Source organism: Pelodiscus sinensis, chromosome 7, assembly GCF_049634645.1.
Source record: "Pelodiscus sinensis isolate JC-2024 chromosome 7, ASM4963464v1, whole genome shotgun sequence".
NCBI classification, from domain to species: domain Eukaryota; kingdom Metazoa; phylum Chordata; order Testudines; family Trionychidae; genus Pelodiscus; species Pelodiscus sinensis.
Genome location: NC_134717.1, coordinates 39,673,921 through 39,696,852, shown reverse-complemented (window position 1 = coordinate 39,696,852; position 22,932 = coordinate 39,673,921). Strand labels below are relative to the sequence as shown.

Sequence of the window (22,932 nt, the reverse complement as noted above, 5' to 3'; positions counted from 1 at the left end):
ATTATGGAACTCACAATCTCTCTTCAGGAGAATGAGGACAGACTTTATCATTTTCAGAATTTATAACAAAGTTGATTTTTAAATTTAACTATCCCTGGGATTAGTTACTCACATTTGTAACACAACACACCCACCCAAACATGTCGAAAAACAAAACATGCAAATATCTTTGAAAATACTTAAACTGTTTTTCATATTGGCTACAAAGAAAATATGGCAGACTCTTATTTTAATCTATTTAAAATTCTTAGTAGCTGCTCAAAGTACAGTAATGGGGATGTTAGGAATAGACAGAAATACTTGAATAATAAGAGTTAAACAACTTATTTTGTTTGATGTTCTGTTTGCAACGTTTTTATCAACAGTTAAATAAACATATTAATACAGCCTAACCCAAATATTTTGAATAAACTCTGCTGTGGTTTGGAAGAATAAACACATTCAATAACTGAGATTTTGGTTTCAAGTTTTCAAATGGTTGTTCAAAAAATGATGAGTAAAGATGGTTTTAAATCTTTTTTTTTCCTGGTCTTTAAGGGACTCTGCAAAACTACTGCAGTTATCCACAATGGGATACGGTATTTGCTGTCCTAAGTTACCAGCTGTTCTACTAATCGGGTAAGGCCAACCTTGGGTTCTCTTATGTTTTTACTTTAGTCTATCATTTTGGGGTTTACCTTTGCGCCAGGAATCCCAACTCCTGGTTCTCCAACCGGGCCAGCAGGACCAGGTAACCCGATGTCACCCTATAATTAAGAAAACAAATAACCTAGTTTAATTAGCTCACCTCATTCTTCAGTGCATGTTTAATCTTACTATACATTTTATAAATGTGCTCTGTCTGTCTGTCCATCCATAAGTTCATTTGGTCAAGAACTCCTAAATGATGAGACAAACACCAAATTTGGTATGCAGCTTCCTCTTATTATAACTTAAAGCAAGGTGAGGGCTTGGTTGTGCCAGGACAATGGGATGTGCCTGGAATTTGATTGCTTCTCATAAAATGGAAAGGGTGGGGTCTGGCAAGAGGGACAGGTATACTGCAGAATGACCACAGGGGAACAAGGGGTCAGAGATGGGGACCAAAATAGATATAATCCCATTGGGCCAGCAGGGGTGGAGAAAGAGACAGCTATCTACTATGGCTACATCAACATTACGAGTTTTCTCAGCAAAACATATACTAATGAGGGACTCATTTGCATGAGTCGCGATCTCATTTGTGTCTATTCTGCTGATCTGTTTTTGTGTTAGGGTTTTTGCACAAAAACAAGCAGTGTGGACATTTTCTTTTTGCGCAAAACCCCTTTTTTCTGCAAGATCCTTATGCCCCGATCTTGAGGAAAAAAGAGGTTTTGCACAAAAAGAAAAGGTCCATACTGCTTGTTTTTGCGCAAAAACCCCAGCACAAAAACAGATTGGCAGAAAATATGCAAATGAGACTGACTCATGCAAATGAGTCCCTCAGCATATTTTTTGCCGAGAGAAAACTCATAGGCTACGTCTACACTGGCATCCCTTCCGGAAAAGGGATGCTAATGTAGCACTTTGAAATAGGCAAATCCGTGGGGGATTTAAATATCCCCCACGGTATTTGCATTAACATGGCTGCCGCTTTTTTCTGGCTTGGAGATAAGCCGGAGAAAAGCGCCAGTCTAGACGTGATTCTCCGGAAAATAAAGCCTTTTCCGGAGGATCTCTTATTCCTACTTTCAAGGCTTTATTTTCCGGAGAATCATGTCTAGACTGGCGCTTTTCTCCGGCTTATCTCCAAGCCGGAAAAAAGCGGCAGCCATGTTAATGCAAATACCGCGGGGGATATTTAAATCCCCCGCGGATTTGCCTATTCCAAAGTGCTACATTAGCATCCCTTTTCCGGAAGGGATGCCAGTGTAGACACAGCCATAGTGTAGATGTAGCCTATATGTTTCTGAGAGTTTGTCTGTTCGTGTGTCTGTCTGTCTCCCAGTTGAAAGAAATGCACAACTCCTCCTGCTGTGCCTGCTGCAGCAGCAGTGGCTGTGGACAAGCGCTTCTCATCTGGCACCAAGCTGCTGTGATAAGAAAAGGCTGGGGTTGTACTTTTTCCCTGGAGCAGCCTGTATACTGAACCCCTCCTTCCCAATCCACCCCAGAACAATTATTTAAATGAAGAAAAACAAAACTTTACTTGAGTTAAGAACCCTAGCAATGCCAGGTAAACCTTTTAATATATTCCATATGTTGATTATCATAAACATTAGCAGCTTGGAGGGCAGATGTTACCTTTGGTCCTGGAATAGCTCGACCAGGAAGGCCTGGCATTCCAAGACGTCCTGGTCCACCAGGTTCACCCTATAGCAAATGAAAAAAAGTACAATGGATTTTTATGAGAGATGGGCCTGAGCAGCTCTTGGGTAGCAACATTTCTTGAAAGATATTTAAATGTTCTATTAAACAAATTGCAAGTGATCGCAAAGACATTATAACCAATGCAGTTAGACTGGTTACCAGCATAGTACTGATTTCTCAATGTAAAACTGGATTTTTTCCTAGTCATTGTACAGTGTTTCAAGATAGAAGATCCTTATACTAATGCACTACAGGTTCTAGACCAAGTATATTGGAGTAATGAAGACTTTCAATGGGCTTTACTATTGGAATCAACTCAATACTAAGAAATTCAGCCACTTTTATTGTTTTAAAATACAAGCTTCCCATCTCAAAATACACGACTTAGATTTCTTAAATGTTCTTGTCTCTATTTTACCACTTTCAATTTTCCTCCTCTTGAGTGTTTGTGATCATCACAACTTCAGAAAGCTGAAGGAAAACCATGAAATTGCTAAAGGTGATAAGCCTGATTCTCTTCACATTCTTACTGGGGTAAATTTAGAGTAACTTAATGTCAAAGAAGTTACATTTACATGAAACCAGTGTAAATAATAAGAGGAAAATCAAGCCTTGTCACTTCTATATGTATCTACTGAGACTAGAGTTTCAGAGGGGTAGCTAAATTAGTCTGTTAGACTAAGGGTACGTCTAGACTACATGCCTCTGTCGCCAGAGGCATGTAGATTAGGCTACCAGACATAGTAAAATGAAGCGGCGATTTAAATAATCGCCGCTTCATTTAAATTTACATGGCTGCCGCGCTGAGCCGCAGCTGTTTGTCGGCTCAGCGCGGCAGCCATGTAAATTTAAATGAAGCGGCGATTATTTAAATCGCCGCTTGATTTTACTATGTCTGGTAGCCTAATCTACATGCCTCTGGCGATAGAGGCATGTAGTCTAAACATACCCTAAGACAGTCCCATCAGCATGTTATCCAAGTATCCCCCAAATATTTAAACACAGAAATAATAATAATCTTCCTCTTCTTTCCCACACTATAGAAAAGAAGTGGGATTAGTTGAAAGGTTTTTTTAAAAATATTTGCTTGTATATGTGAGTGGGTGTGTTATGTTTCCTTATATAAAGAATTTACTGAGTTATAGAAATGAGTTTTGCATTAAATGCAGAGAGTATTTTGTGGTCATTCATATCTGTTGCAGAAGAAAAATAATGGCACTGCAGTTATTTTTGTTGCACAGGACAAATCAGCTCCAGGTTCCCAGAAGGACTGCAGAAGTGTGTGTGAGGAGAAACAATCAAAATGGGCCAAATTTGGTTGGTGTTGCAACCCCATGTACCATGTTGCTATGCCACACACTCAAAATTGGCCTGGACATCCTCCATCATGAGTTGGGTCAAAGCTGAGAGAGTGCATGGCATTGCAGTCTCTCAGATTTGTCCTGACTGCTTTTCTGCCATGCTAGCAGGGAAGGGGTTCTGCTATTATACCTCCTAGGTTCAGTCAGGTGCCAAGAAGAAGATTTGGACTCTCTGTTCCTCCCTCACTTCTGCTGTGCCTGACTTCAGGATCTCAAAACTGGGGGAGGGGCATGGACTCCCCTACTTAAACAGTGTGTGTGGGGGGCAATGGCCTTTTCACCCCACCCTCTCCTCAACTGATGAGCTAGAGCAGGCATGTCCAAAGTCCGGCCCTCACGCATGTTCACTTCATTAAATCTGGCCCTCTTTGAAAAAAGTTTGGACACCCCTGAGCTAGAGCTTTGGCTTGCAACCTCAGTTATAAAGATACAGTATAAAACTAAGCGTACTTTAGCACCGGCAGGTCCAGGTACTCCGGTCGGTCCCGATAATCCACGTATGCCTCTCTGACCTTGGTCACCCTACACCAATGAAGAAATGTTAATCTACATTTTATCGATATGGTTAACAAAAAGTCATTTGAAATCTCATGTAATCATCAGTCAGACCAGGACCTCATAGAACTTGTTGGGTCCAGAGCATAATCTTAAAATAAGGTCCCCCACCCTTCTCAAACTAACTGCCGCTGAGAAGAGGCAAGGGGAGGTATTGGAGAGCAAGTCCACCCTGCACTTACCTCACAGGGGTACTATTACCAGGCATGTAGAGTTGCAGCTCCATTCAATTTGACCCAGCAACCCCTGCATCATGACAGAGAGGTTGTCTAGGCAAAATTTCAGTTAGTTGTTGGGATCTGACACAATCGGTTGCAATGCCACTCGTTCAAATTTGCCTATCTGTCCCTCTCATGATGGAGGGATTGCTGAGCCAAACCTGAGTGGTGCTATGAGCCTACCTGATAGATCACAACACTACTTGGTTTGAAAGCCTTCTAAAAAAAAAAAAAAAAATGGAGCCTCGGACAATTTACCTGTTTAGCTCCCACTGCCCAAGCAGGTTTGAAACAATGGCCTGCTGCACAAGAAACTTCCATTAATTTCAATGGGAAGTCAGTTAATTCAGTTTAAGTCAATGTGCCTAATTCTCCTCTAATTACATCTGTACTTCTTGAACGTCAATGGTACTACACGGCTACGTCTACACTGGCCCCTTCTTCGGAAGGGGCATGCTAATTTTGAATTTGGGAATAGGGAAATCTGCGGGGGATTTAAATATCCCCCACGGGATTTAAATAAACATGGCCGCCGCTTTTTTTCCGGCTTGGGGAAAAGCCGGAAAAAAGTGTCTAGACTGGCGCGATCCTCCGGAATAAAGCCCTTTTCCGGAGGATCTCTTATTCCTACTTTGAAGTAGGAAAAAAAGCGGAAAAAAAGCGGAAAAAAGCGGCGGCCATGTTTATTTAAATCCTGCGGGGGATATTTAAATCCCCCGCAGATTTCCCTATTCCCAAGTTCAAAATTAGCATGCCCCTTCCGAAGAAGGGGCCAGTGTAGACGTAGCCCACTAGTATAAAGCCATTGTAAAAAGAATTAGACCCAAAAGGAGTTGTTTGCTTGAATCAGCGAAGGCAAGTCCACCAAGTAAAATAAAATGAGAACTTATTTACATGAAATAATTAATTAAAAAAATCTAATAATTAGAGAACCATTTTTAGATAACAAGTAAATATATTATATGTATAAGAAGATCTTTCTGTCTGTCAGAGAAAATCAACAAGCCAAAACACCTACCCCCATTAAGCTATTTACAGTATATATTTCTAGACAGAAAAATGCTAAGATGAAGTGTAGATTGTAAAGCTGTAAATATTAAAACATTTTTTAAACTACATCTGAAGCAGGAAGCCTGCTAAACAACCAGTGCAATCAGTGGGGCCTGCTAAACAGGAAGCCTGCTAAACAACCAGTTGTGTGTGTGCACTTTTTTTCTGCTTCTCACTTTTGTGCAGCCCCTTGCTGACATCTCTGTGGGTTAGTGGGCCCCGACCCAAAAAGGATCCCCACCCTGGGTTAAAAGGTAGGAAACAAAGGTAGGAATAAATGGTCAGTTTTCGGAATGGAGAGAGGTAACTAATGGTGTCCCACAGGGGTCCATACTGCGACCAGTCCTATTCAATATATTCATAAATGATCTGTCATCAGTGATGTGACAAAATTTACAGATGATACACAACTACTCAAAATAGTTAAGTCCAAAGCAGAGTGTGAAGAGCTTCAAGAGGATCTCAACAAAACAAAGTGACTGGGCAACAAAATGATAGATGAATTTTTTGCTGATAAATGCAAAGTAATGCATACATATTGGAAAACATAATCCCAAATATACATACAAAATGATGGGGACTAAATTAGCTATTACCAGCCAAGAGAGAGATCTTGGAGTCATTGTGAATAGATCTCTGAAAACCTTTACTCTATGGCTGCGTCTAGACTGGCAAGATTTTGCGCAAACTCTTGCCGCCTGTCTACACTGGCCACGAGTATTTGCGCAAGAACACTGACCTTGTACTGTACAAAATCAGTGCTTCTTGCGCAAATACTCTGATGCTCCCGCTCAGGGATAAACCCTCTTGCACAAGTATTCTTGCGCAAGAGGGCCAGTGTAGACAGCAACGTTATTTTCTTGCGCAAGAAAGCCTGATGGCTAAAATGGCCATCAGAGCTTTCTTGCTCAAGAGAGCACATTTTGAATGTACGTCCACATTTTGAATACTGCATACAGATATTGTCACCTCATCCCAAAAAAGATATCTTTGCATTAGAAAAAGTTCAGAAAAGGGCAACAAAAATAACTAGGGGTATGGAATGGCTGCTGTATGAGGAGAGATTAATAAAACTGGGATTTTTCAGTTTAGAAAATAGACTAAAGGGGATATGGTCTAGAAAATCATGATTGGTGTGTAGAAAGTAAATAAGGAAAAGTTATTTGCTTGTTTCCATAATAGAAGAACTAGCAGTCACCAAATGAAATCAATAGGTAGCAGCATTAAACAAACAAAAGGAAGTATTTCTTCACACAATGCACAACCTGTGTAACTTCTTACCAGAGGATGTGGTGAAAACTAGGACTTTAACAGGGTTAAAAAAAGAGCTAGATAAATTCATGGAGGATAGGTCCATCAGTGGCTGTTAGCCAGAATGAGTAGGAATAGTGTCCCTAGTGTCAGAAGCTGGAAACAGGGATCAGGGGATGGATCATTTGATGATTACCTGTTCTGTTCATTTCCTCTAGGGCAACTGGCATTGGCCACTGTCGGAAGATAGGATACTGGGCTAGATGGATGTTTGGTCTGACCCAATATGACTGTTCTTTTGTTCTTATTATTAGAACATAGTTCTAACAATAACATACACAAGATAGAAGTTCAGAAAACCTAAATGTTTGAAATTCTGGCAACAAGGTTTCAACCACAGGTATAACTGTTTCTTTATCACCATCCTAATATAGTTCCTAGAGAGGAAACCTTTTGAACTCATCGGATACCATAATTTCCAATTTTCACTTTCCCTTAGCCTTTAAAATGTATTGTTATGGGGACCCTCTTCTATGTACAGAGCACTGGACGTGGCTCCATCCAGGCATGGTCAGCATCATTTTTTTCAGGTGTCAAGAGGGATTACTAGAAAATGATCAGAGGTGTTTTATCCTCCTGCATCCAAATCATGCAAACATAGGCCCAACATCCATTTGAATAATCCAAGGGTGGGCAATAATTTTTGTAGGGAGGCCACTTCACCAATGTTGGTAGTGGTGGAGGGGCCTTGCGTGGAAAGGGGTGGGGCCTCAGGCAGAAGGGGTGGCTTTCTCTGGGTACTGCATGCAAGGGGAAGGAGATTGTGTGCTCCCCTGTGGGAGCTGTTTTGAACAGTTGGCCATTCCTTCTGGTGCTGCATGCCCCTAGTGCAGAGAGGAGATTTCATGTGCTCCTCCACTCCCAGGCCTCAATTGGCTTGGGGGTGGGAGAGCATGTGAGGTCTCCCCGCCTCTGCCGCCTTGCCCAGCCCAGGCACATGGCGTCTAGAGGGAACTGCCAGTCATTTTGAACAGCTGCGGTTCCCTCTGGCATTGCACGCACCTGGTGGGGGGAGGAGATTTTGTGCGCTCCCCTGCTCCCAAGTCCCAATTGCCCTGAGGCCAGGGGAGCTCATGGAGTCTCCTGCTCCTGCCCTACCGGGGTGTGTGAGACCTAGAGGGAACCACCAACTGTTTTGAACATCTGGCAGTTCCCTCTGGTGCTGTGCACCCCTGGTAGTGTGGAAGGAGGGGGAAGATTTTTCGCACTTCCCTGCCCCGGGTCTTGATTGGCCTGGAGGTGGGAGCACAGCGGGGTGAGCTGCGTACTGGCTCAAATGGCTTGGCTGGCTGTGTCTTGTCCACACCTGGAATAATCCTTACTCATTTGAGTGAGGGTTCATATAACTGAAGATCTGCAGGATTGCAGCTTCTAGTCTGTAGCAGCATGTTGTATTGTTACTGGAATGTTGGGCTGCCTAGCTCCAAAATGAAAGCTTGCCTTTGATTGTATTTTATCAATTTCACTACTTTTTTTTTTTAAATGGGGCTGAGACTGAAACAAGCTCTGCAGTCAGTTTGTTTCATAATGTCAGTCATAAAATCACTTTTTCTGCATTGAATCTATTTGTACTCCACCTAGATTCCCTGAGCATTGCTTTTGTTAACTTTAATTTTAACAAAGGATTCTTACCTTCTCACCCTGTATTCCAATTCCTGGAGCACCCTCAGGACCTCGAAGACCAGGTATCCCTGGCTCTCCCTGTGATGAAAAAAACCACCACCACCAAAGCAACACTTGAATTTACTTGTAATTTAATTAGTTTTATTTTTAAGTTGTATGGCTGGAGACAGAAGTTCTCTCTTTAGTCACAGAAACTATATACTCAGGTGGCAAGTCCTGTATTGCTTACTAAGAGTGAGCGATACCTCAGCAGTTTGTATACACATTTGTTATAAGAGAAATTCTGAGTTAGTTTTAATAAACTGCAGCTCAGAAGGAGCAAGAGTGGAATCTTGGCCCTTTAAGTCAATGGCAAAACTCCCATTGGCTTCAGTGGGGTCTGAGGTGATCATACAGCCTCATTTATGAGCTCTTGCAGGGATGCACGAGAAGACATGTTTCTGGTGATAAATGTCATGCTCAGTACATTATTTTTTTAAACACAGGGTAAATATAATGCAATGTGTATTATAAGTTTAGCCACTAGATGGCCACTTGCATAATGTACTTTACCCAAGCTGGTAACAAGAGAGACTGAGCACTGAGTGTCTTACAGTATGTTTACACACTGAAAATGCTATGGCATGCTGTTGCACTTCAGCATAAAACACTACCTATGCCAACTAGAGGGGTCTTCCCATTGTGGTAGGTCAGGGGTTGGCAACCTTTTCAAACCAAAGATCCAAACAACATCAAAATACAGAACAACTAGTCAAAGAGCTGAATGCCCATTTGCATGACTGAAAATATATAACTTAATATTATTGATAACTGACATGACTGACAATAGCATAAATGAAACATTGAACCCAAGAACTTTATTTAATGGGACTTTGTCTGCTACATCTTTTCACACATTTCTTTGACAGTTACATCACAACTGGTAAAATCCAGCAAATGCTTATTGGGTAGTCGAGTAGGAACTCAACTAGTCACCCCCCCCCTTGCTACCTCTATCAGAGAAAGGCAGCTGCTGGGGGGAACCGGGTTAAAAGCTGGTTCTACATGTGGGGCAGCCGAGACAGAGGGCAACAGGGGAAACTGTGCAAGTGGGGATTAAAAAAAACAGTCCCACTCAGGCCAGTCCCACTGCTGCTCCTCTCCCTTTGGAACGTACAAGAGCTGCCCACGGCTCTTGTACATTTTAAAGAAGAGGCGAAGAGGGGAACTGGTGCCAGCGGGGACTGCTTTGTGGGTGGCTCCTGTACATTTCAAAAAGAGAGGCACAGTGAGTGCCCCCTTTATCAACTAATTGAGTAGTCAATGGAAATTTAACATCCTTAACCCAGAGGACAGCCAGGGACTGATAAAGGCTAATAGATGATGAAGCCGAGCTGGGCAGAGAGAGGCTGAGTGTGTATAAAGCCAGGAAATTTCCAGCAGAAGGCAGCTACTACACTTGAGGCTAACAGCATACACAGGGCAGGAATACACCTAATAACGAGTTTTACTGTAGAGCACTATCTGGCCATTGTGGCTTAAATGGGAACAATTTCTTTATAAATAGACCCAATGATGGACTATATGGGTTCTGAACAGTGAATGAAACAATTGATGAGCTTTGTAGGTATCTAAGGACTTTGACAAAGAAAAGAGAAACTTTCTGAGGAATTTAAACATCTGAAGGTGACAAAATACATTGTTATTTAATATAAACAATGCATAAATAGGGCATTATTAAAAGCCACTGTACATTACCTGAAAGACAGAGGGCAAAGGAAGACTAAATCACCGAGTGACGAGGAGCAATAGTTGGTGGCAACTATAATCTGTGCCACCCAAAAGAGAAAAAAGAAGGGGGTTGCAAGGAGATGATCTGCAATCACTCTCTGGAAACTATAAAACCTAGCAGAGAGCATAAGCCCTAGCACCTTGGTTCTGAAATGATGGCCAACCCAGAGGTGTTTGGGCAAGGCTAGTTTGGAAGAGGTCCAAGGAAAGAGCAAGAGTAACTGGAATTGAGCAGACTGGTTGTTAGGCACAGGGTTGCTAAGGCAAAACCAGGAGTAATGGGTGAGTACATGTTTCCATACCAGCCACTGGGAAGGTGGTATGGACTTGGAATTGGCAGAGAGGACTGCCTAGGATGGGGCACAGACTGTTTGTCTCAATGGACTTTGATATCCTGCAAGGGGAGGACTGGACAGTGATCTGGATGGAGGGATGAGTCACAAAAAGAGAACACCCTGACTACGTGTACACTACAAAGAAAAGTCGAAAATGATATGCAAATTGAAAAACACAATTTGAGTATCTTTTTCTGCTCTTCTTTTGAAAGAGGCTTTTCTGAAATTTGGCGCATCTACAGGTGCCAAATTTTGGAAAAAACATCTTTTGAGCCATTCCTTCTTCCTCATGAAATGGGGTTTACAGGGATGGCAAAAGAACGCGTCTGCTTTTTCAGAAATTTTTCTGAAAAAGTGGACGTGTTCCTTAGACACAGCATAGAGCTGCAGTCTAGACGTTGTCTCTGAGTCCCCAGAGAGAGAGAGAAACCATGATCCGTGGTGTGAGCAACCAAAGGAATGGCTACCAGACCTGGTGAGAGCTAATCCCCCAACTCAGTGGTGAGTATACCTGGTTACAGGACCTCATGGAGGCTTTTCAATGTACATGTGTAAGGTCATTATTGCACATGGATCTGCCTTTCCCCATGAGCGAAGTGGTCATCCCTTCCTCAGCAGTGTCAATCCCTTTGTCCCAGGCTCCATGGAGGACTCTCTGCTGGATCAGGCCAGCTATCAGTATGAAGGAAGGGTGGGCAATAGGTGAGCTGAGGCAGGAAGGGAAAGGTAGGGAACAAAGAAATTCAAACCTTTTGTCCTGGGGCTCCGTCTTCCCCTGGAAGACCAGGTAGGCCTGCAAACCCTGAAGATCCTGGTTCACCCTGAAATGAATATTGGAAATAAATAAATATTGGAGATAAACAGAAACATGTCCATATTTTAAAAGTAAGTATTCTATATTTTGAAGAGGTTGTTTGTTTGTGGATTTGTTTATGCAAAATAAAGTCATACTTCACGATTATTTACAGATACCAAATTTTGCATAAACAATCCTGCCACATAAATTAGCTGAATATGGAATATGCTGGACGAAAGATTTTTCTTTCAGTGTGCAGCGGCGGTCAAAAAAGCAAATAGAATGTTAGGAATCATTAAAAAGGGATAGAGAATAAGACGGAGAATATCTTATTGCCTCTATATAAAACCATGGTATGCCCACATGATGAGTACTGCATACAGATGTGGTCATCTCAGATGTGGCATTGAAAAAGGTTCAGAAAAGGGCAACAAAAATTATTGGAGATTTGGAATAGGTCCCATATGAAGAGAGATTAAAAAGACATGGACTTTTCAGCTTAGAAAAGAGGAGACTAAGTGGGGATATAATAGAAGTCTATAAAATCATGACTGGTATGGAAAAAGTGAATAAGAAAAAATTATTTACTTATTCCCACAACATAAGAACTAGGGGTCACCAAATGAAATTAATAGGCAGCAGGTTTAAAACAAACAAAAGGAAGTTTTTCTTCATTCATCGCACAGTAAACCTGTAGAACTCCTTGCCAGAGGATGTGGTGAAGGCTAGGACTTTAACAGGGATCAAAAGAGAACTAAACAGATTCATGGAGGTTAGATCCATCAAAGGCTATTAACCAGGATGGGTAGGAGTGGTATCCCTAGCCTCTGTTTGTCTGGAGGCGGGTAGTAGGGGAATGATCATGTAAGGATTACCTGTTGTGTTTCCTCCCTCTGGGGTATCTGGCATTGGCCACTGTGGGCAGAAAGGATACTGGGCTAGTTAGATCTTTGGTCTGACCCCGTATGGCCGTTTTTATGTTATTACATGATGAGCCCAATCTTCAGCTAACAACATATAAATTAGTGTAGTTCCACAGAGCTGGGTCAATTTATACCAGCTAAGGATCTGAGCTTATATATTGGGATTCAGATTAAATGTGGTAATTTTTGATTCAGATAAACATTTGTAAACTAAAAAACTCCAAGCTGGTCTAGCTAGATATTTTGTATTAATCTGTTCACCAATGACTGATTTTGATTTCACACAGTTTATACACTGACAGTCACAATCTGGCTGCTGTTTCCCTTGTATGTCACAGAGAAAGTCTTCTTAGCATATACTCAATGGGCCTTGGGAGGCACATGACCAGGATTCATCACCAAATTTGGTCTTTTGGTTTGATCATTAGCTTCCATGGCTCAGGCTGTTCACCCATGCCCCTTACAGGGAAAATAAGTCATGCCAAATATTTTGGCTGACATAACTTACTTTCCACTCTGTGCCAGCTCCTGTGTACTAGCTGGGGGCAGAGTCAAGGGTCTATTTAGTCTGCAACTCTGGAATAATAGCTCTTTGTGAAGGCTCTCCCTTTGGTGCTCAGGATCTGCTGATATGGATAACCTGTGCTGAAGAAGATCTAAACAAGAAAGCCTAAGTATTGGCTAAATATCTAGATTGTTTCATCCCTATGACATTTGGATACTAATGCATAGTGCTAATATTTTAAAACATACATTTTTGGATATCATTAAATGATAGTGGCCAAAGTTTTGAAAAAAAATCGGAGCTTAAACTTTAGCTCTTAATTCCATGTTTTAGTGCTTATAGGTGGGATTTTCAAAAGTGCTTAGTAATTTAGCAGTACAAGTCCAAGGAAAGAGCTTATTAACACTATACCTTTGAACCGGGTTCCCCAAGACCTCTTTCTCCTGGTGCTCCAGTTTCTCCTGGCAAGCCTTGTTCACCCTTAAATAGAAAATGTTTGTGAAGAGCATTAACATCAGAAAGATAAGATGACATTTTCTTGGCAGCTTATATTTACAAAAAGGAGATTCAGCATAATAAAAATGCATTATTTGAGGTCCTAACTTTAAGATTTTTACCCACAGGGCTAGATTCTCCTACACATAGTCTACTTTCTGCTCTCTTGGGAAACTTGTCACTGGAACTAATAAATGTTGAAGATCTATAAATAATACAGCAGATATTTTGAGAGCACATATGATTTTCAAATATACTTTCCTCTTCTGTCTCCTTTATAATGAGTAGAGCATCTCCCTGCTATTAATCATTCCAAATGTGAGGAGCTCTCCGTTGTTCCCTATTTACTTCTTATTACTGGACAGAGATTGCTAACCCATATCAAAAGCCTAGTGATGAGAAAGAATTCAGAATTGGGACCTTATGATGGGGTGATTGGGATCCTGAAGGGATTAGTGTGCACCTGAGAACCAATTAATATACCTGGCAGTATCGGCAAGAGACAAAGCCAGGCTTAACTGATAATGAAATTCAGCTGGGTGGTGATTATAAAGCCAGCAATTCTGTAGCTGAAAACAGTTGTGAATACCTACCTGAAGGAAAACTTGGTGTAGTACTATAACTGTACAGTAGTCTCTGAGAGAAAGGTGAGGACCCAATGGGCTGGAAGCATGTGGTTTTTGTTCCAGTAAGAAAACCAGGCAAGCTGTAATCCAGACCTGATGCATACTGGCTAATGGCCCTTATAGCATATTTGAAATATTATAAATGATATCTAAGACTGGTTTCATATTTTGAGAGAAACAGACTCATAGGTTCCAAGCAGAGTGGGTTTGAGGGGAAGGAACACACCTGATCATAGTGTAAGGGTAAGAGAACTTAATAATTTATAGTTATTTTTCTGGATATTGAAAAAATGATATATTATAGAGGACAGGTTTACTTCAGAAAGTGGCTACTCTGGGTATAAAAGGAAGGATGTACAAGCAGATGAGAGATTTCTTAAAGAACTATGCAGATCAGAAAGTTTATACAAGTGTATAGACACTTATAAGTGATACTTCATAGGAGAGTGTTATCAGTTCTACCTTAATCAAAATCTTGATAAATGATCTTCAAAAAGATGTGTAGGAATAGGCATCACTTTAGTTGCTGACTACTGTGCCATATGACCAAAACCAGAAACCACAAAATAGTTTGAGCAAATGAAGTACTAATGAAGTGTGTGGAATGGGGAAATAAATTCTCAATTGATAAAACTATGGGAATAATATTCACAAAAAGGAAACTTAATAGGTACAATTTATAATATTTTTAGAGACAAGTATAGTTGAAAGCTTTCAAATTTTTAGGCATGGCATTTGACAGCAAGCTCACTTGGAAGGATCATATTGACAACATAAGAGGTAAATGTAAAGGCAGATCAAATTACTTAGAAGCATTTCTGGAACTGCCTGTAGTGCAGATAAGAAATCAGTGGTAATGCTATTCACAACACTAATAAGACAAATCATTGAGAATGGGTGCCACACTTTTAGTTTGGCATCAAAAACAAATTTGTGAAAACTTGACTCAGTCCAAGCTCAGGTGTTGCAAACTGTATGTGGTGTTTTTCGTCACAGGGCTGCTGTGTGTACTGTAGATAGCTGTGGATGAAATTCCAATTACTTTAAAAATGAAGATTTAGGATTTAGCTTCTTTGGCTGAAGTCACTGGAAATGGAGAAGATGTAAACACTCAGCTAATATGTGAGGAATGCGAGGAATTAAGTGGTCAGTGTGTAAGACAAGAGTAGGTTAAAGAGAGGATAAGTGATCTTAGTGAAAAAAGGATAAAGTCTACTGCTTTGGGAAAATGCATCATAATTGGAAAATTATACCTCTTCAGATAAATATGAAGTTGTATAATAAAATTAAGGGAAGAGTGTTAAATGTGCAAGATATGGCATATCAGTATGGTTGCTGATAAGTGGGATGCTATTGCCATATGTATGCTCATGGTTCTGAATTCCATCACTCAAGAAAGTTATCCAATTTTGTAGCTGTTTTGCCAGCCAAACAGGCTTGGATAATGCTGGCCTTAAATTGGTTATAGAAGTGTGCCAGCTACCATCCGGTCTGATCCCTTATAAAGACTACTGATGACCAGAAAGAGCACTTTGGAAAGCAGAAATTAAATATTTAATGAAATATTGCTACTAACAGAATTGATGCAGTTGGGTCCAATCTCAGTAATAGCATGGATTCCAGTGCAGTGGGCAATGAGCTAGCAAACCATATGGCAAATAATGGTGTCACACATGAGCAAGCTGATTTAGAGCCCCCTTTAATTCAACTGGAATTTAGAAATCTAATTAAAAATGAATTTGCGAGGAATGGCAGGAAATCCGGGCAAAAGGAAACAAAGGGAAAATGACTCTGTGAAACGTGTCCAAGATTTAAAAATGCTTATCTACTCCAAGGTCTTGAGAGAGAATGTGAAGTGGGTCTACTTAGAATTTTAACTGCCCATTGTGGCTTAAATAGTAATTTGTTTATTGTGAACTTAAAGATGAATTATGTTGGCAATGCAAAGTCCAGGAAACAGCTGATCATCTCCCATAGGAGTATTGAGTATATGAGATATTTATATGAAAAACGTAGAGGCCTTAAAGTATCAACATTTTCACTGCAACAACTAGTAAGAGCATCAGGAAACTGGGTCTCCATAAAAAAATGGCGATTTTTAAAATACTAGAAAAGGTGAAAGACTAATTCAAGAATTTATCTGTGCTGTTGAGGGGTTGGCATTCATAGACAGCAGGTGAGTCTGCTGCACTATAAAACTCAAGCAGAAGAAGAAAGTTTGTAATTGCTCCCTGAGGGATAGAAGAGGTAAGCAGCAATCCAGGGAAGCAGCAAGAAGTCTGAGGGAGTAGATCTTGGCTAACCGCTACAGGGTTCCTAGGCTGGATTCTAGAGAAGATGGAAGTGTTTGGTTTCTCCCACAACTATCAAAGAAGGTTGATTAAATCTCCCTAAGGAAGTGGACACCAACAAGTTGATTGCAATTGTCTGGTTGATCCTGGAAACTCTCCTAGTTGAACACAATCTTTGGTAGTACAGCAGAGCAACTGGGGGAAAACGACCAAGGCGGGGGATAGAGTGAGGGGACAGGGTTTCAGGGAAAGGGTGGGGGTAGATCCTGGATTGCCCTTAAATCCAAAGTTAACTTGGGTGTAAAAAGGTTGGAGTCCACTGTGCTGAGGTGAGGTGCATAAAGGGCCACAGAGCCCAGAGACCAATGGAATGCCTGTTGTGATGTGACTGGACTATAGCTAAGTTGGACTCTGTTACTACAGAAAAAATGGACGAAAAATGTGACTTGGCCAGAGGGCCAAGTTGCGGAAGAGACCACTGCAGAGATATAGCGATCACTGGTAGGGGGTACCATATGGGACACTGCCACTATGCCACAGCTGACCATGAGGAGGTGTTCTTATGTTGAGTAAACCCCTTTACACACCCATATTTCTTGCTCATCAATCTTTCTATTTATAAAGCCCCATTAAACCTGTCTCAAATGCTTTCATGGTGACCACTTTCACCAGTAATTCCATCATTTGGATGAACTCCGGGCTTCAATTTTGACACTTAAGAATGCGATCCTACTTAAAGCTTGTGCTGCTTTCTAACTTTTCTAAATGTCTGGTATTGGATGAAATACAGGGAGAAACTATGAGCCCAAGCAACAAGAACAGAAGGCAGTCTGTAGACAACAACATGCAGTTGTGGAAGGGGTGCAATGTAGTGAGGAAGAGGGATGCAGCTGCTTGAGGCCTTGGTGCGCTGTGCAGTCAAGCATAAAATACTTTTCTGGAGAGACGGGAAGCGTGCCTGCAGTTTATGTAAGGACAATCAAGTATGAAACAGAACCTGAGTTTCTGGTGTATAGAGTCCCAAAAGGCTCCTTGATAGCAGTAGGCCATGAAAAGAAGCTAGGTACATAGAGTTGAGTGGGGTTTAGCAAAGCCTCCCAATGGCTTAGGGTCAGTTACTATAGGCTCAACCTCTCTAGTCTGGGACCCTTGGGACCTGACCAGTGCAGAACCAGAGAATTTGCAGAACCACAGGAGGTCAATATTGTCTAGTAGTATTACCAACACTTCCACTGCTTACTGGGCTCTTAGAAGACATTTAGGGGAAATTAGAGCTAAATAACAGCACAGAACACTGAGAGCTAGGACTGGTGGCTGTAAACAAAGCTTATGGGACCACGGGAAACTTGGTTATGCCCATTGTAAGTGGACATCTGGCTAACAAAAATCATGCTGGATCCCAAATGTTGCCAGACTAGAAAGGTTCAACCTGTACAATAACTTACTGTAGCTGAATCTTTATTAAGAATTACCATAAAATTAAGCCATTTCTTATAAGTGACATTTAATGTTAAATCAGAAAACTTCATCATTGCTTTTACATCAGTGAATTTCCTTACCTTTGAGCCAGGCAGCCCTTGTCCAGGTGGCCCTCTTGGACCAGGTGGTCCTTTCGGTCCTTCTACCCCCTAAAAAGATTTTACAATTAATCTTTAAAAGTAAAATATTCCCCCAATATTTCAGAAACCCTTTTAAATGAAAATCCCACCTTTTCTCCTTGAATCCCAATGCCAGATAACCCAATAGGCCCAGGTAAACCAGGTGGGCCAACTTCACCCTGTTGAACAAAGTACAATTGCTTATTTTGTGAAGATATGGAAACAATTTAGGTTGGATCCTCAGCAAGTGTGCATGAGAATAGCTCCTTTGAATTCAATGGAGCTACTTCAATATATACCAGCTGAGGTTCTGACTCTACACCTTCTAAAGAGTCCATTTATACATCTTAGCTCATGCTGGTTCAGCTGTTGTAAACAACAGTTAGTCTCCCCCCCACCCCCCAGATCTTAACTTTCCCACAGAATCAATCACTTTTTGTTCCATCTCACATTTACTACAAAGAGATTTTAGAATAGGTTGAGGCAGTTTATCGGCTATAAATCTCACCACAACGTTAGTGTTGTGCAGTTCCTATTGTAGATATCAAATTATTCATTTTGCTTCATTACATCTTTTGTAGCGAATATCAACTCCCACTGCATTCAGATTCCTTTGTGGTTGGTTAACTGTCTGACATATTTACTGCTCACCTTTTCACCTTTTATGCCAATGCCCGGCTGGCCACGAGGTCCTTTAGGACCATCAAACCCGCGCTCACCCTATATGAAAAAAATGATGTTAACTTCAGCAATCCATGCTTATTTACTCTCTTCAGTACAAATCAGAGAGGCTATTGGTAGCATCATGAAGGAAATCAAAAGAAAGAAGAAGAAGGCAGTGCCTGAATTTCTTTTTTTCATGGGAGTAGTCTTGGTGAAATAAAGTAAACAGGATTTGTTTTGCCTGAATAAGGATTTCAGCACTGAGTCCATAATGTGTCACTGTTTCAGCTGAAGAAGTGGGTTGTGCCCACGAAAGCTCATGATACCATCTACACTTTTTGTTAGTCTCTAAAGTGCTGCAAGACTATTGGTTGTTTTTAAGTTGTTTCAGTATAATAATTTGAGTGTAGCAAATGGCTCTCTCAGCATGGCAGCCAAGCATAATGATGGAAATGGAAGGTGATTAGGAATAGAAAAGGGGTACTAATGAAAAGGGGTTTGTCATACGCCAAAGGAATATTTTAAAGAAAGTTTAACTACAAAAGATCTTAAAGAAAATGCAAGTTAATAAGATAGAAAATGATTGAACTTCATTGTATTTCTATTATTAAAACATATAGGAGCTTCACTCAGCTGATAAAATTATCGTATTTCTACATAGTGAAATCAATAGAACTAATGATCTTCCGCTATTAATAAAATTTTTCATTTTAGATTTTCCTTATTTTTTAAAAAATTCCTGCTTAAGATAACATTCCTTTATCCTACTACAGGCCCGTATGCAGGGGGGTGGTGTGAAGGGTGAGAACGCATCCCCCCCATGTCCTTTATGGTCTGCCATGGGGCTGATTCCGGCTGGTCTGGGAAAGGCAGAGGTGGCGCATTGCCAGCCTCCCTCCCTTGTGCTCTGGCTGGCCAGTGGAAATCAGAAGCAGCACACAGCCAGACTCCTTCCTCTGTGTTCTGGTTGGCCAGGGGAAGTCTGGGGCTGATTCCCCAACTCGAACCCAGGACAGAGACTGGGGGTGGAGTTGGGCCCTGAGGGCAGGGCAGCCACCAGTCCCTCCAACAGCTTGCTCCCCGCCCCCCTCCCCAGAAATTCCTGTGAACAGGCCTGTAGGATATCTGAATACATTTTCCTTCTGATCAAACTCTAATCTTTTAACAAACAAGCTCTCACAGAAGAAGCAACTGTATAGTTTTAGATTTACAAATCAGCTTCTAAAATACATGATTTAATGTTAGAGACCTGACACAGTTGGCAACAGGATTGGAGATTATACAAATAATATAGAATCTGTTGACACATGTTTGGCTTTATTTCAAATTGGCAGTAAAATATAGTGCATTTTTGTAGGCACAGGAGTCCTAATCTTTGTTGTCCTGGCCAAATTCCAGTTTGGTTAAAATACATTCATTCTGCTTATCTAAATTCCCTTTCTACCTTCAGCTAGATGCATTCTTACTTCCTTAACCTGTTGTGTAGTGTTGCTTGGCACTGTTGGATAGTGGCTCTATTTCAGGAGTAGTTCAGTCATTTCTGTGGGTTCTCTTTGCTATATAAATATAAGTGATCAACACTAACAACATCAGAGAACATATATAATTCTTTTTGAAATAGATATCAGAAATTGAGATAATTAAAGTGATTATTCTGATATGACCAGCCAAAATGAAACCCAGCTATTGCAGTACTGGGTTAAATAAAATGCAAGAGTTTGAGTGAAGGGAAAACATTAGCATTTGGGGGCATACCTGCAAAATGATTTTTTCACCACTCCCTTAAACACAACCAACGTCTGACAAACCATGATCACCCCTAACTATGCTCAGGATCAAATTGGGGATTTTTGGGGAGGGGAGTTAATTCTTTAGGATATACCTCAACCGTAACTGACTCATTTCACATTTAAAACAAAAAGTGTAAAACAGGTGAACTCTTTAAGCCCTCTGCCTGTACTCTACGGGTGTGTCTACACTTCACCCTTAGCTCAAAATAAGCTACGCAGTTTGACTAGGTAAATTTTTCACCTTAGGTCTGGTCCTGCACGCATTCAAGTAAATAGAAAGGGTGCCCCTGGTTTAAATGGGATCAGGATCAAGCCTTATATACTATCTGTTATGGTACCTTTGGTCCTGGAAGCCCTTCACCTGGTGAACCTCTTTCTCCTTGAATCCCTTGAGGTCCTTGTGGCCCCTGTTAAAATACATTTTAAAAAGTCTAGAAAATATATAAACTATTCAAACTGATAAAAGAGCAATAAGCCTTGCTGTTGATCTTTAAATATCTCTTTGAATTTGGTACATAGTTATAACCTGTTAAAATAATACAGTAATGTGATAGTCACAATAAATCAAGAGAGAGAGCTTTCTGGCCTGCAGCTATAACATGTTTTACAGGATTATCTTTAGTAGCTTACTTATGAGTCACTGAAAGTTCCTTCTCTTTACTCATCTTAATTCTTCCCTCCCCTTCTTTTTCTTCATTTTGGTTATTATTATTAATGCTTATTAACACTGGGACATAACCAAGGTGAACTAGATTAAAGGCCACACAAAATAATGTGGAACAAGGTTTCATGAAGAAAGCTATGACTCTGTGGTATGAGCAAAACAAAAGCATACTTGCTAATGTGAGCATAGCCTAGCAAACGTAAGAAGGTAAAGATCTGTGCTTAAGACAGGTCCAGAATTTTCAGATATCAGGCTTGTTAGACAATGGTTCCCTATGCCTGTCTGCCTCTCAACTTCATCCTGGGAAAGTGGCAGGCACAGAATGCCAAATTTCAGTATTTCTGTAGAGTAGAATCCATAGAAGTGAACTGTGCTTGGAAAGGGTCCCATGTATAGCTTCAGAATTATCCTTAATTTTTAGGTGGAGAAATCCTACTGCCTTCAATAATAAAATAGAAACTACACCTTTCAATTCTTGTAATTTCTAATCTGTAATTTTTATTTTCCAAAAAAAAAATTCAGAAATATGATGTGCCTGAAGAGTTTCCAGTTAATTTATAGGAGGGCTGGAGCCAGTTTATTGTTAAATGAGGTAAAGCAAGCAGAAACCACAAAAGAAAGAAGTGGACCAATGACTGAGGACATTGATTCTGTGGCTCTTCCAGATTGGCATTCCCAGTGAGAACTTTGAGCATGGAGTCAAATGCAGAACCTGGCCCTGAGACTAATATTGAATAGAGTTTTTTTTATTATTGCTTTGCCAGGAGCAACATGCATAACAAGAATGCATTGACCTATAATCTCTTCTCTGTATTAGGGGGATGCCATGAGTGACATCAGTCCAATACCTAGTACATTTTATGTCTCCTGGTGCACCAGTACAACTATGGTGGTTGGCATATGGGGGTACAGACAAGTCTCTGTCCTTTCCCTACCTTTTTGCATCTACATGCACAGGTTATACGGCCTTCACAGATGCTGCTCTTTCCCATGTAGCTACCTGCAGTGTGGGTAACCAGCATAGGCAATGAAAAAGACACATTTACTAACTGACTATTTCTAGTTTTATGACTTTTATTAAAGCTGTTTACCCTCTGGATTCAGAACCCTTCTACAAGAAGTGCTCATTCTTCTGCATGAACGTCTATTCAAGCTGGGCTGAGATTAGTCTATTCATCAAATACAGCTTTCTTACTTTAAAGGGAAAATGTTGTATAACATTATTCTTACAAATTTCTTTCTGAATCATGTTGGACTATATTCTCCTCTTGGTTACAGGGGTGTCACCTCAATGAACTGAGGAGAATTTTACCCAGAGTACACTGAACAGCATAACAAACCACATTGATTTAGAGAAAGGATTGCACTTGACTCTGAAGATCAGTTCTACTCCAAAAAGTGACTCTATAAAAATGGTAAAGTAGGCTCCAGGTTTGCCTCAAGTGAGCTCAGTTTACAGGTAAAGAGAGATGTGAGAAGAAGGGCAGGATTCCTCATTGACAGCCCTACAAACCCAGTTACGGAGGGAAGAGGGCTCTCTTCTTCATCAGTTGTTGGTTTTGCTGACCAAATTATGATTTTTTAGGGAAACCTATTCAACCTGAACGCTTTTAGGGGGATTGCACAGATGCACTTGTTTGAAATGTAACAAAAGAATTGGGTTGCTAAACCTCAAGAAGGAACAGAACTTAGATGCTTCTATCTTAGCTGTGCTGGCTTTGCAGTACTAAGAGGAGTGAAAAGCAATAAAACTATACATCAGCAAATGTGACTTTGAATACATGCATGAGCAGATTCATTTTTGGGTAAGAAGGAGCCATTTTTCAATTACTTTAAGTTGTAGAAACAGATTTTAGATAACAAATTGGAGATAAATTCTTCAAATAACCAAGGAAGATGCAAGTCATAGACAATTTGACATGTGTAAGAGAGAATTACCCTAAAAATGAAGAGTTGGCATAAGTTAGCATGCAAATACTTGTTAAGATGTGGCCTTCAGAGTGATTCTTTCTGCCCCAATCCCCAAG

At 40.7% G+C, this 22,932-nt stretch overlaps 1 protein-coding gene across 1 annotated transcript in view; it reads right to left on the bottom strand.

Annotated features, from left to right (window-relative positions):
* The window catches only part of LOC102444776 (uncharacterized), a 93,493-nt gene that overhangs the window by 26,090 nt on the left and 44,471 nt on the right, over window positions 1–22,932 (bottom strand). Inside the window, exons 14-23 of the mRNA XM_006110461.4 lie at window positions 20,580–20,648; window positions 18,440–18,508; window positions 17,899–17,967; window positions 17,750–17,818; window positions 13,190–13,258; window positions 11,304–11,375; window positions 8,459–8,527; window positions 4,143–4,214; window positions 2,266–2,334; window positions 678–746 (exon numbers count right to left, since the gene is read on the bottom strand). Coding sequence (XP_006110523.1) covers window positions 678–746; window positions 2,266–2,334; window positions 4,143–4,214; window positions 8,459–8,527; window positions 11,304–11,375; window positions 13,190–13,258; window positions 17,750–17,818; window positions 17,899–17,967; window positions 18,440–18,508; window positions 20,580–20,648 — 696 coding nt within the window. The remainder of the gene's footprint in view (window positions 1–677; window positions 747–2,265; window positions 2,335–4,142; window positions 4,215–8,458; window positions 8,528–11,303; window positions 11,376–13,189; window positions 13,259–17,749; window positions 17,819–17,898; window positions 17,968–18,439; window positions 18,509–20,579; window positions 20,649–22,932) is intronic.